The 14,214-nt window shown below is 31.7% G+C and overlaps 4 protein-coding genes across 4 annotated transcripts; all 4 read left to right on the top strand.

The window, feature by feature from the left end:
* Window positions 1-145: 145 nt before the first annotated feature.
* BX663DRAFT_487167 (SDA1-domain-containing protein) lies at window positions 146-2,588 on the top strand (the record flags this gene model as incomplete). Its single annotated transcript, XM_051524723.1, has 3 exons — window positions 146-498; window positions 618-996; window positions 1,068-2,588. The coding sequence occupies 3 exons, from the start codon at window positions 146-148 to the stop codon at window positions 2,586-2,588; spliced, it is 2,253 nt and encodes a 750-aa protein (XP_051381870.1).
* Window positions 2,589-3,415: 827 nt separating this feature from the next.
* BX663DRAFT_512717 (eukaryotic porin/Tom40) lies at window positions 3,416-4,956 on the top strand. Its single transcript, XM_051528049.1, has 8 exons — window positions 3,416-3,463; window positions 3,534-3,546; window positions 3,627-3,730; window positions 3,814-3,973; window positions 4,056-4,177; window positions 4,269-4,352; window positions 4,408-4,661; window positions 4,724-4,956. The coding sequence occupies exons 2-8, from the start codon at window positions 3,534-3,536 to the stop codon at window positions 4,836-4,838; spliced, it is 852 nt and encodes a 283-aa protein (XP_051381869.1). The 5' UTR covers window positions 3,416-3,463; the 3' UTR covers window positions 4,839-4,956.
* A 1,062-nt stretch (window positions 4,957-6,018) lies between these two features.
* On the top strand, window positions 6,019-8,931 carry BX663DRAFT_512709 (PRMT5 arginine-N-methyltransferase-domain-containing protein). The gene is made up of 7 exons (XM_051528048.1): window positions 6,019-6,403; window positions 6,483-6,703; window positions 6,799-7,379; window positions 7,491-7,613; window positions 7,682-7,766; window positions 7,838-7,928; window positions 7,990-8,931. The coding sequence occupies exons 1-7, from the start codon at window positions 6,157-6,159 to the stop codon at window positions 8,565-8,567; spliced, it is 1,926 nt and encodes a 641-aa protein (XP_051381868.1). The 5' UTR covers window positions 6,019-6,156; the 3' UTR covers window positions 8,568-8,931.
* Window positions 8,932-9,525: 594 nt separating this feature from the next.
* BX663DRAFT_487164 (uncharacterized protein) lies at window positions 9,526-14,084 on the top strand (the record flags this gene model as incomplete). Its single annotated transcript, XM_051524722.1, has 5 exons — window positions 9,526-11,079; window positions 11,179-11,327; window positions 11,397-11,472; window positions 11,547-13,216; window positions 13,289-14,084. 5 exons carry the CDS (start codon window positions 9,526-9,528, stop codon window positions 14,082-14,084), a joined length of 4,245 nt encoding a protein of 1,414 aa, XP_051381867.1.
* Between the last annotated feature and the right edge of the window lie 130 nt (window positions 14,085-14,214).

Here is a 14,214-nt window from a genome sequence, read left to right as displayed (position 1 = left end):
GCTTAAATTTTAACTTGCCATTTATGTCAAATTTAAGGTGTAAAAAAAAAAGTTATATTTATTTTATTTTATTTTTTTTTTTTTTTTTTTTTTTTTTTTTTTTTTAATTTATAGATATATTTTAAATCATTAGATCAGATCTACAATGGGTAAACGTAATAGAGCTGCCTTATTGCCTACTCACTTGCCTCAACTTCAAAACTTGATTAAACGTGATTCCAAATCATATGAAGCAGAATTTCTTCAACAATGGCGACACTTTGAATCAACATTGTCCATCTTTTGTTTAAAACCTGATGAAGAATCAAAGGAGTTGTGTGAACTTGTCACTTTTATGAGTCAAGTAGCTTACTATTATCCTGAAGTTACAAAAGATTTTTCTCAAAAAATTATTGATCTTTTAAAGGAGCATTGTATGGTTCTTCATCCTGAAGTTAGAAAAAGTTTAGTTCAAGCTCTTATTCTTCTTCGAAACAAAGGCCATATTGATAATACCAGGTATATATATATATAGATAGAGAGAGAGAGAGAGAGAAAGAGGTAGTCATTTATATTTATATATGTGTATCTAATTTTTTTTTCTTTTTTTTTTTTTTTTTTTTTTTTACTTTGGTTAGTCTTTTACCCTTATTTTTCACTCTCTTTAAATGCAAAGACAAACAACTTCGTGAAATGCTATATAGTCATATTGTAAACGATATCAAGAATGCTAACTCTAAAGTGAAGAATAACAAATTGAATAAAACACTTCAATCATTCATGTTTACTATGTTAGAGTCAGCTACAGTGGGTAATAGTGAGGAAAATGCGATTGCTGCTAAAAAGAGTATTGATGTTTGCGTTGATTTATACCATAAAAATGTTTGGAATGATGCTAAAACTGTAAATGTTATTGCTGAAGCTTGTTTTTCACCTATTACCAAAATCTCTGTAACAGCTGTCAAATTTTTTTTAAATAGTAACGATGCACAAGAAGAAGAAGAAGACGATGAAGATGTAAGTAAATATGAGTTGTTTATTTACAGTTAGCAATAGGGATAACTTATCTATCTTTTTATATATAATAGATTCCAGATCTTAAAAAGATGCAAATGGCTCATTTACATAGTAAGAAGACTAAATCAAAGGATCGAAAATTGGAAGCTGCTAAAAAGAAGATTAAAAAGAAGAGTAAAAGTAAGAATAGAGCTGAAAGCTTCAATTTCTCGGCTCTTCATCTCTTGAATGATCCTCAAGGATTTGCTGAAAAGTTGTATTCCAAATTAACATCAAAGGATGATCGTTGGGAAGTTCGTTTGATGAAGATGAATCTAGTTTCTCGTGTGATTGGTATCCATCAATTGACCATTTTAGGCTTTTATCCTTTATTGATCAAATATCTTCAACCTACTCAACGTGATGTGACGATGGTGTTGGTGTGTGCTGCACAAGCCTCACATGCTCTTGTTCCCCCTGATGCTTTAGAACCAGTTTTGAAGGCGATTGCTAATAACTTTGTTACAGATCGTGTAGCGAATGAAGTGATGGCTGTGGGTATCAATGGTATTCGTGAAATATGTGCACGACAACCATTGGCTATCGATGCTACCTTGTTGCAAGATTTAACCCAATATAAACAACATCGTGATAAAAGTGTTCTTATGGCGGCTCGTTCTCTTATTGCTCTCTTCCGTGAAATCAATCCTGAGATGTTGGCTCGTAAAGATCGCGGTAAGACAGCTAGTATCAAGTTGAAGGACGGCTCTATTCGTACTGTACAATATGGTGAGGATATGAATAACATGGATGGCCTTGAAGGTCTTGAATTACTTGATGAAGCTGAAAGGGATGAAGAAGATTGGGGAGATTGGGAAGTGGATGATGATAGTGATGATAGTGATGAAGAAGAAGGAGGAGGAGGATGGATTAATGTTCCTAGTGATGATGAGGAATATGTCAACGTTAACCTTAGCGATGATGAGACAGATCCAAATAATGATGAAAAGAGTAAGAAGCTTCAATATAAGATAGGATCTGATGGTGAAATTATCAAGACACGTCGTATTGGTAAACGAAAGTTAAAGAAAATGATGGAAGCAGAGGAGCAAAATGAGATTACTGAAGAACAACGAGAGAAATTATTAGCAGCTGTGAAAGCACGTCGTGCAGAAGAACAAGCTAAACGTGAAGCAGCACTCAAGTTGGCTACAACCCGTATCCTTACACCTGCAGATTTTGCACGTTTGAATGAACTTCGAATGAATAAGGAACTTGAAGTATCACAAGGTCAGAAACGTAATGCTGATGATACACAACGTGATGGTGAGGTGGATGAAATGACCATTCTTGGTCCTCGTAAGAAGGCTAAACAAGATTATGAACAAAGAATAGCATCTATTCAAGAAGGTCGTGAAGGACGCGAGAAATTTGGTTCTAATAAGGGTAAAAAGGAAAGAGGTAGTACTACTAATCGTGAAAAGGCAAGAAATAAGAACTTTATGATGATTGCCCACAAACAATCTGTACTCTCTAAATCTAAACGTAGTTTATTTGAGAAGCAAAAGTCACTACGAGCTGCTATTCAAAAGCAAAAACGACTTAAACATTAGAATAATATATTTGTATTTCCTACTCTGTATAAATATTCTCTTTTCTTTTCTTTTTTTATGTATGATACATGAAATAAATATTTGCTTTATTACTTTTATATATGTCATAATATAGCACTTTATTACTGCTGTCCTACGAAGTATAGCCTTCTGTTGTTTTTTTTTATTAGAAGAGAAAGAAAGAGAAAACATTATCCTAAAAAAAAAAAAGATAACTGCAAATATATATATGTAATCATGAATTCTAAATCCTTATTAATTAGAACAATATCAAAGACTTTTTACCTAATATTTGACTCTTACCACACTGTAGATCATAAGAATAAAAGTCTGTCTATTTTTTTTTCTTCCTTACAGAAGAATGTTCTTTTTATCTGAAAAAACGAATGATTATGCGTACAAAAAATAAATTGCATGATAGAATTTTTTTTTTTATTTTTTACTTTTTTTTTTTTTTTTTTTTTGCAGATTAATGCAAATTTGAATAGGCTAAACAAAAAAAAAAAAAAGAAAAATATCTCTTTTAGCGGAGGAAATACTGGATAATAGTAATCGAAAAAAAAAGGGGGGAGGGAAGCGAAAGAAGAAGAAAGTCTCTGATGTAGATTGCTTTATTACGTAATAATAAATAAAAGGGTTCAATGATGACAACTGTATGACATGATTTTTTTTTTTCGTGTGCATACGTGTGGGGTCCTTTAAAAATTTACCCCAGTTATTTTTTATTATTTCAGTGTGAAGATTAACCCTTGTTAAATTAAATAACCGAAAGAAAGTTACGTTTTATTAACAGAGAAAGAAACCTTTTATTTTATTTTATTTTATTTTTTTTTTTTTTCTTTTTTTATTTTTATTAATACAAATTATATAAAAAGGTATATGTTGACTCATTAAAGCAATTTACATTTAACCAAGAACTAATAAACTTATTTTTATTATTAATAGATGTCTGTACCTGGTAAATATTGATCGTTCATTTAAAGTATTCGCGCTTTACTCATTTTGATCTATTTTTTTTTTTTAAAAAAAAAAATATAGTTGCTTTCAATGATATTGGTAAACCCGCCAAGGACCTTTTAACAAAGGACTTCCCTGTAGGTGGTGTTAAGCTTGAAGTTAAGACCACTGCCCCCAATGGAGTTGTAAGTATAGGAGAATTAGATAATTTAAAACAAAAAAGATAAAGTGGGAAGATATTTATTTATTCTTTCTATTTTGTGAATAGACATTCAAAGTGAATGGTCAACGTGATAATAAGTCTGGTATCATTGTTGGTGATATCGAGACTAAGTATGCTGACAAGAAGAGTGGTCTTACCTTTACCGAAGCTTGGACCACTTCTAATCACCTTAACGGAAAGGTTGAACTTGAAAACAACCTTGCCAGTAAGTTATCTATCTATCTATCTATCTATCTATCTATATATACATAATGGTTCGCGTCATTAATATATCTTTGTCTTTTTAGAGGGCCTCAAGCTTGAACTTTTAACTTCTCTTCTTCCTTCTGTTAATGAAAAGGCTGCTAAAATCAACGCTACTTATAAGAAGCCCAACTTCCACACTGTTGCTACTCTTGATGTATTCAAGGTAAAAAAAAAAAAAGAAAAGAAATATGGAATATATAGAATAAAGACTAAAGAATCTTTTGTGTGTGTGTGTTTTTTTTTCTTTCTTTTAGACTAATTTCAATATCAACACTGTTTTTGGTCAACAAGGTTTCCTTACTGGTGCTGAAGTTGCTTACAATGTTTTAGATGGCAAGGTAAATAAAAAATAAAATATAATAAAGAGATTCAGCTAATTTAATTTTAATATAGATTGGACGCTATAACTTTGCTGTCGGCTATACTGCTGTCGAATATGGTGTTGCTGTTAATGCCACTAATAATTTATCCAACTACTCTGCCTCTTACTATCATCGTGTCAACAGTGACCTTGAAGCTTCTGGTAAGGCTTCTTGGGATGCTAAGGGTTCTAATGCTGTTGCACTTGAAGTGGGTGCCAAGCTTCAATTAGACAGCTCTGCTTTCGTTAAAGCCAAGATCTCTAATTCTGGTGTCCTCGGTCTTGCGTAAGTTACACACATAAATCGAAAGTTTATATGATCCGATTTTAATTTTGAATGTATTTTAGTTATACTCAATCTCTTCGTCCTGGTGTTAAAGTTAATCTTGGTGCTTCAGTTGATACCACTCGTTTCAATGAAAACGCTCACAAGCTCGGTATTGCCTTCACTTTGGAAAACTAAATTATTTATAATCATGTAAAAAAAAAAAGAGAGAAACGACGGACTTACAGAAATTTATTTCTCTTTTGTATAAACAGTTATTATATAATAAAAATAATATAATATATTTTTTGCCTATGTTTTTTATTGTATTGAGTATGACTACATTAACTACATTTCGAGTAACATAATTTTTATTATAAGGGCTAAAAAAAAAAAAAAATCATTTTTATACTGGATATATAGCAAAATCCCCTTAGCAGCTTTGATTGTCTCAGTCATTGGTTAGTATTATTTAATGGAATAACGCATTTGTCCTCACTGTGATCTAAAGTCAAATTGAGTAACAATGATATCAACTTGCAGATAGACTATCGTTCATGTAAAACACCACAATTAAAACTAATAAAGCTTACGATCATTGTTTAAAGCATTAGCACTTTGACCATGAAAAAAAAAAGTAATTGACATAAAAGTATAAAATAAAATTGTTTAATGTGATACCTTAACTATCATTGCTACTTGGAATAGTTTAAGGTCTATAATAAAAAAAAAAAAGAAGATAGACTTTTATTAGAATGCTATTTTGTGACTTCCCCTTCTCAACATCATTCTGTTAAATTTATAGGATGGATGAAGCGTGAAAGATGGCCTATGCTCTATGTATAACTCATATCATGTCAACTCACATTTTCACCTAAACAAGCTCTTTTTATCGTCTTTGCAAGATTTAACAGTCCCAATTTCAATCAGCTTGGGAATATATGCTAAAAAAAATTGAATTAAAGTATCAAACCTCAAATCATTAAATGATTCTAACCAATTAAAACTATTTACTCGTTTATATCATTCGACTTTCCTGTTATCTATGATGTCATCAGTGAAATTGCAGTAACTATATTAACTAGCTGTCTACATGGTGTATGTACATCATTCGATCTACTATACAAAGCACACTATCCAATTATCAATTATCTTCAAATGTACCTGTCAGAAATAATTGAATGCACGTCTTACATATAATATCCTGTCCAATCATTTACGCCATCTTTTACTAATTCATTCATTTACTTTGCTTTCTCCCTTTTGTTGTCAATAATACTATTATCCGTATGCTTTTTTTTTTCTAATTGTAAAAGAGGGAGGAAAAATCTAACTTTCTATCAAGCTGAATGAGTGTTTTTATACTCCAATAAGGGGCGTAAAATGTAATTTTTAAACTTCAGCTAAACGATGTATTTTTTTTTTTCATGAATTACTAGTTGTTTAAGGATTGAACCTTTGTTTTCCTTTATTTTATTTTCCTTTATTTTATTTTTTTTGTATTTGTATAACTAGTATGAGTGATCATATTGAATCATCTCGCGTGTGTAGTGTGGGTCTTTTAGCAACCGAGCCTCTTCATGACCTCGATAGTTTTAATATCCAAGCAAACGACACGGGTTATGATTTTGTAGTCACACCTATTTCACAACCTTCTTTCAAAAGTGTATTAAATGAAGAAGGAATCATTAGTGACTTTGATCATGACATTTGGAAAGATCGACCTTTTTTTGATCGTAAAGACTTGATCATAAACTCTGCAGGTAATTATTTCAAATGACATTGAATGAAAACATTGTATATTAAAAGATCCTTTTTTTTTTTCTTTGAAATTATGAATAGAATGGTCACATAAAATGATTGGTTTATTAGCTAGTTGGATTCAGCTTGATTCAGCCGATCCAGAAATTAGACTTTGTTCAGAATTAGCCTTGAAACAAGAAATTGATTGGGCCTGTCATATTAGTTTATCAGGTGTTATTTTCCCTTTTTTACCAAAGGGATGTTTAAGCAATACAGCTAGAACCATTAATAGCCTTGTGAAGACAATGACTTTTCCTGTTGTAATTATATATAAAAATAAGCTTAGTCAATGTATATATATATATATATATATATCATTCATATATATCTCTTTTTCTTTTTTTTTTCTTTTTAGTTTATGGTAAGAGTACCACTTACAGATAGACAAGACGTTCAAGGCAATATTTCTTGGAAGCGATGGAATCGGTTTAGAACATTAACAGAAACTAATCCTAAAATTTATGTTGCGCTTGAAATTACTTCAGAGTTACCTGCTGATGAACAATTACTTGATTTATGGCTAGCAGAGCCTGTAAAAGAAGTGATCGTCCCTGCTGAAATATTTGTAGCTAATACAAAGGGATATCCCGTATTACCAAAAGCTCATCAACTTTTTATTCAAAAGTTAATGGATAAAATGAAACCTGATATTATTGTTACTTATCCAAAAATACAACTTCATAAATTAGCAAATCCTACTTCTTATCTTGAATATATTCGTTATCTTAACCGTAGATTACCTCGTTGGACAGAATTAGAACAGAGTACAATAGGATATCATGATTATCTTCAAGCGCCTTTACAGCCTTTAATGGATAATTTAGAAAATCAAACATATGAAGTATTTGAAAAAGATCCTGTTAAATACCAACAATATGAGAAAGCTGTTTATAAAGCCTTATTAGACCGTGTTGAACATGGATCAGATTATGTCACGTAAAGCATATAAATATAAATATATATGTATATGTATATAATTATATGTATATACATATTTTCTTTACTATTATATACATAGATATATATTTACTAAATCATGGTATATAGGACTATTATGGTTGTTGGAGCTGGTAGAGGACCTTTAGTGAATTGTTGTTTACGTGCTTCTGAAAAATCCGAGAGAAAAGTACATATCTTTGCTCTTGAAAAGAATCCGAATGCATATGTAACGTAAGTATATTACTTTGTAATCTATTTAAATAAGAAGATGATTTAATATATATGGATATTTTATATAGTCTACAAAATGTAAAAGCAGAAAAATGGGGAGATAAAGTAACATTAGTCTTTGCAGATATGAGGAAATGGAACCCTCCTACAAAGGTAAAGAAAGGATATATGATTTTATATATATTTTTTTTGTTCACTTATATATGCATATGGTCTATAATTAGTGTGATATTTTAGTAAGTGAATTATTAGGTTCATTTGGTGATAATGAATTATCTCCTGAATGTTTAGATGGTGCTCAAAAGTTTATTAAAGGTATTTTTTTTTTTTGATATTTAAATTTATGAATGACTTGTACCTTATGAAAATACAATAGATGGAGGCATCTCTATCCCTGCTTCTTATACAAGTTATGCTTCTCCATTAGCATCTACACGATTATTCAATAATGTAGGCGCTTACAAAGAATTGGAAAGATTTGAGATACCTTATGTTGTTTTATTCCAACAAGTATGTGAGTTAGCACCTTCTAAGGCACTTTGGACCTTTGAACATCCTACTAAGAAAGGAAATATCGAATCTCATGGTGGCAATCCATTAAATAATCTCCATAATAAGCGATATAGTCGTGTTGAATTTACTATTCACCATGATACAGTCATGCATGGTATTGCAGGTTACTTTGAATGCGTACTCTATAAAGATGTCATGATTTCTATTCGTCCTGAAACTCACTCACCCGATATGCTTAGCTGGTTTCCAATTTATTTTCCTATTCGTTCCCCAGTTCAAATACCTAAAGGATCTACTGTATCTCTTGAATTTTGGCGTTTAACTGATGCCACTAAAGTATGGTATGAATGGACTGTAAGTATTAAAGGTCAACATGGAGAAGAAATGACTGTTTTACCTATTCATAACGTTGATGGACAAGCTTATTACGTTGGTCTTTAAATTTGACTGAAATAAAGTATATACAAATATAGAATACAACAAAAAAAAAACTATTATAGACGACAATCATGTCTAAATCTTGTATAAATCTTTTTTTTTTACTGTATAAATTTATATCAAAAAAAAAAGGAGAAAGTAATAATCACTACTACTGCTGCGGTGGGGAAAATGATGACAATGATTTTGATACACGTCGGACTTCTTTTATATCTTTCTTTTACACGTTATGTAGTCATCACTAAGCCTCTAAAATGGCACGTGTATAATGTTATATTTATAATAATAAAAGTTTATATTTATATGTAAAAAAAAACAAACAAAAGAATAAAAAGAAAAGAAACTTTCGATTCTTATTAGATTCATTTCAAAGTATAAAATGGACAAATAATTATTGAGGCTAATATGGAAAGAGAAATTCTAAAAGAAGAAAAATAAAATAATAAATTAGTGATAAATGGCATTTTTTATAATATTTAAACTCCGACACTATAAATGATTTGTTGATACTTTTTTTTTTTTTTTTTTTTTTTACATTACATAAGAAAGACTAATATTTATTATTCTTACTATTCCTACCTACTACTATTATCAAATGAAAGAAAAGAAAAGAAAAGAAAAAAAATATATTTATTTTAAATGGTTTATTGTCCATACAACAGCAAATCATAATAATATATTTGAAAACAGCTCAATTTTTTTTTTCTTTTTTAGGGATTATTTATTATAGGCCATGAATAATAACAGCGGCTTGTAGCGTGAAAAGAATTATTGATTGTTTAACCTTTTTTTTTTTTTTTTTTCCTTTTTTATTATTTTTATTATTTTTTTTTATAAGCAATAGTAGTTTTATTCATTCTCTTTACTTTATTTAGTCTTTGTATTATATCATATTTATTTATAAATTTACATGTATATAATTGGTCTATATACATTTACACATTATTAAAAATAAAATAAAATGAGTCACCGATTACGATTGAAAGCATTATTTTCTCGAAAGGCAAAAGAAAAATTAGACGATGACATTGCTGAAAAAGAAATTCATAGAACAGAATCAACTTCGTCTTACATGCAAAAGAGGCGAAAAATATTTGTCAACATGACACCTCCAGCTTCAGAAATAGATGAAAATGGTAAAATTATCAATCAGACATATGTTCCTAATCGAGTTCGAACTGCAAAATATACACCTCTATCATTTGTGCCGAAGAATCTATTTGAGCAATTTAGAAATGTAGCTAATCTTTATTTCTTGTTTCTTGTCATTTTACAATGTATTCCTCTTTTTGGTGTAACAGAGCCAGGAGTGTCCGCTATTCCACTTATTTGTATTCTTGTCATTACTGCCATTAAAGATGGTATTGAAGATTTGAAAAGAAATCAAAGTGACCAAAAAGTAAATTGTGCAAAAACATTAACTCTAAGTCACTGGAGGAATGTCAACATTCCAGAAGAACAAAAGAGCTCGCTTCATTTTCTGCATGTCACTTTAGGTTTCTTTTGCATGTTGGCAGGTGTGGATAATCAATTTACGCATACTTATCGTATGTCACTCATAAAGGATAAACCTATTTTAAAAGCAGATTTGAATTTTGATGACGATGAATCACCTTTAAATGAAATTGCTGAAAATCATTCTTCTTCTTCCTCTTCTTCTTCTTTATCAATTCAAAATGAAGAACTTTCTCCAACACCATTACAAGCAACAACTCCATCTGACTTTCTTACCCCACCTCCTCCTGCTTTCTCTTCTGGTCCAAAAACATTTTATTCAAAGGTGCGACAACGTTCAGGCACGATTCGCTCAGAGATTAGTAATTTAAGCCAATACTTTATGCCATCCTCTGCTGCTCGGAAGAAATTTTATCGTCCCGGTACTATTCCTCATAATGTTCTTCAACGTGCTCCTACACCGAGTATTCGACGTCGTTCTTCTTCTATTCATCCTGGTGCTTTAAAATGTTCTGATTTACCTGCAGGTGATCCTCCTGTTGAACATTGCAAAGTAGGGTGGCAAGAGGTACAATGGCAAGATATTCAAGTGGGTGATTATGTCATGATTAGAAACAATGAAGATATTCCGGCCGATATTGTCATTTTATCTACATCCGAGAAAGACAATCTGTGTTACGTCGAAACACAAAACTTGGATGGTGAAACAAATCTAAAGGTACGACAGGGTCTCAAGGCAACGAGTGAATTACGTTCAGTTCATGATTGTGAACGTGCCTTTTTTTATTTTGAAAGCGAACCTCCACATGCTAATTTGTATCAATATAATGGCGTCATGCGTTGGGATATTGAGCAACCAGATGAAGATAATAATTCTGTTAGTCATCAAAAGACAGAGGCAGTTACTTATAATAATCTATTATTACGTGGCTGTGTATTAAGAAATACAAAATGGGCAATTGGTATAGTTATATTTACTGGTAATGAAACAAAGATTATGTTGAATTCTGGTAAAACTCCTTCAAAACGTAGTAAAATGGCAAAGGGAACAAACCCATTTGTAAGTAGTAGTTTTTTTTTAATCTATATATATATATATATAATCTATAGTGTTAACGTATATACATACATATATATGTATATATATATATTGCATTAGGTTATTGCCAATTTCGTTATCTTGGCTATTATGAGTATTGTAAGTTCAGTCATGGCAAGCGTACAATTTGGTGATCTTGGTTCAGCCCAATACTTTAATTTTGGTATTGAAGGAAACAGTGGCTCTTATTTAGGTTTTATTACATTTTGGTAAATTTAAAATAACTGTAAATATTAATTTTGGAAGCTTGTATTTATATCATATATATTTATTTATAGGGTCACTTTAATTTTATATCAGAATATTGTTCCAATTTCATTGTATATTTCAATTGAAATCGTTAAAACATTTGCAGTATGTATTTTTTTTTTTTTTTGTAGTAATTGGATACACAAGGGGTTTTTGTTAATTTTTTTTTTTTTTGATAGGCTTATTTCATCTATGCAGATATTGACATGTATCATGAACCAACAGATACACCTTGTATTCCAAAGACATGGAATATATCAGATGACCTTGGACAAATTGAATACATCTTTTCTGATAAAACGGGTACACTTACACAAAATATAATGGAAGCCAGAAAAGGTACAATTAATGGTGTTTCATATGGTATTGGAAAGACAGAGACATCAATAGGAGCAGAGATCCGACGAGGTTCTATTTATTCCGGTAAAGAGCTGGGTGATGAAAATTTTCAGGACATGGATATGGCACGATACCAAATGTATCAAAAGCAACAAGAACTCTTTGAAAATAAATACGTTGGATCTAATCCAACATTTATTGATCCAAAATTATTCGATGATTTGGGACAGCAAAATTCCCATTCAACATCCATGATTCATTTCTTTACAACGCTTGCACTCTGCCATACAGCCATTGCAGAGCGACCTGATAAATCAAATCTTCATCAGATCGAATATAAGGCTCAGTCCCCCGATGAAGCTGCGTTAGTGGCTGCAGCGCGTGATCTAGGTTTCGTTTTCCTTGGACGTGAGGCGACTACGCTGACGGCAGAGATCATGGGGGTTAAAAAGAAATTTGAACTACTGAATGTACTAGAATTTAATTCCACTCGTAAACGTATGAGTGTGATCATCAAGCCTCATGATAGTGATAAAATTGTCTTGCTCTGTAAGGGCGCTGACTCTGTTATTTATGAACGTCTCTGTTCTGATTTTGGTGACCAACATGAATTACAAAACGCACAGATGGAGTTGCAACGTATTACAACAGAACATCTTGAGGAATTTGCTAATGAAGGTTTACGTACACTTTGCTTAGCCTACCGATTCATTTCCTCACAAGAATATAAAAGATGGAATCGTCAATATCAAGAGGCAAGTGCAGCGATTTATAACCGTGAAGAGAAGTTAGACGCAGTTTACGAGGAGATTGAGAATAATATGTTGTTAATGGGTGGAACGGCCATCGAAGATAGACTTCAGGATGGTGTGCCCGAGACAATTGCAGAGTTAGCACAATCAGGTATTAAGCTCTGGGTTCTTACGGGTGATAAAACAGAGACAGCCATCAACATTGGTTTCTCCTGTAATCTGATTACTCTTGATATGGAGCTTGTGATTGTTAGAGCAGATGATAGAGAAGAGACGATCAATCAATTAAAGAATGCCCTTAAAAGGATAAATGAAGTAGAAAATGATAAACGATGTGCCCTTGTCATTGATGGTACCACTTTAAAATATGCATTAGAGCCAAAGACAAAGGATTTACTGTTAGAGCTTGGTATTCGTTGTTCGAGTGTCATCTGTTGTCGTGTCAGTCCTAAGCAAAAGGCACAGGTCGTTCGTCTGGTTAAAAAGGGTTTAAAAGTCATGACATTGGCTATAGGAGATGGTGCGAATGATGTATCTATGATTCAAGAAGCCAATGTAGGTATTGGTATCTCTGGTGTAGAAGGTAGACAAGCGGTTATGGCCTCTGATTATGCAATTGCTCAATTCCGTTTCTTGAAAAAGTTATTGTTGGTTCATGGTAGATGGTCTTATCTTAGAACGTCTGAAATGATTATGGGATTCTTTTTTAAGAATATTGTATGGACATTTGTATTATTTTGGTATCAAATCTTTTGTCAGTAAGTGGATTATCTATTTTTTTTTTTTATAAAATAGCAGCAAAATTTAATTATTATTATTATTATTATTAGATTTAACGGTTCTATGATGTATGAATATGCTCTTGTTGCACTTTACAATCTTATTTTTACGTCATTACCCATTATATTCTTGGGTATTTGGGATCAAGATGTGAATGCAAAGGTATCATTATTTTATCCTGAATTATACCGAATGGGTCTTCGTAATGATAGATTTAAGCCTTGGCGATTCTATTTGACAGTATTCGATTCCATCTTCCAATCCGCCGTTTGTTTCTTTTTCCCATATACACTCTTATTAGATGGCCCTATTGATCCTGCAGGACGTGACCAGAATAGCATGTATGAATTTGGTACGATTGTATCCAGTATTGCTGTTATCGTTGCAAACTCCTTTGTCTTGACTTCCTTGAATAGCTTTACATGGATTCAACTCACTATTATTGGTTTATCTATTCTAGTCTATTATGCATTTGTCTGTATCTATGCCCAATTTAATACCTTTATCTTCTCTGGTCATTATGTCTTATTTGGCACAGGATACTATTGGTTACTTCTTATTCTCACCATCGTTACCTGCTATATCCCTCGTATGTCTGCTAAACATTTTCTACATCAATATTATCCGTATGATAATGATATCGTACGTGAGCAAGAGTTAGTGTTGCATAATGGTAGGTCTTCACATCCTGGAAATAAGACAAATGGTAGTAGCATGGACACGACTATTCAACAACCAGACGAGGATAAAATGAAAAAGTATAATTATGATAACCATTCAGATGAAGCTATTCAGGAGATACAGTATCCCTCTAAAAATTCTTTGCCTAATATTGAAACGCAATAAGGTACCCCCCCCCTTTTTTTATTATTATTATTATTATTAAAGTAAATATTACCATTATATATTGCCTAGTTGATAGACTTCCCCACACACACACACACCTCCCAAGCTTTTTTTTTCCCTCGTTATTTGT

This window comes from Cokeromyces recurvatus, assembly GCF_025118155.1.
Source record: "Cokeromyces recurvatus strain NRRL 2243 chromosome Unknown BX663scaffold_16, whole genome shotgun sequence".
In the NCBI taxonomy this organism is placed as follows: domain Eukaryota; kingdom Fungi; phylum Mucoromycota; class Mucoromycetes; order Mucorales; family Mucoraceae; genus Cokeromyces; species Cokeromyces recurvatus.
This window is presented reverse-complemented; position numbering and strand designations above follow the sequence as displayed.

Bases quoted from the DNA above. Each gene is read 5' to 3' on its own strand.
- BX663DRAFT_512717 (XM_051528049.1), top strand. The intron at 4,353-4,407 runs GTAAATAAAAAA...ATTTTAATATAG, and splicing joins ACAATGTTTTAGATGGCAAG to ATTGGACGCTATAACTTTGC. The intron at 4,662-4,723 runs GTAAGTTACACA...AATGTATTTTAG, and splicing joins TCTGGTGTCCTCGGTCTTGC to TTATACTCAATCTCTTCGTC.
- BX663DRAFT_512709 (XM_051528048.1), top strand. From the start codon at position 6,157: ATGAGTGATCATATTGAATCATCTCGCGTGTGTAGTGTGGGTCTTTTA. The intron at 7,380-7,490 runs GTAAAGCATATA...CATGGTATATAG, and splicing joins CATGGATCAGATTATGTCAC to GACTATTATGGTTGTTGGAG. The intron at 7,767-7,837 runs GTAAAGAAAGGA...GTCTATAATTAG, and splicing joins AATGGAACCCTCCTACAAAG to TGTGATATTTTAGTAAGTGA.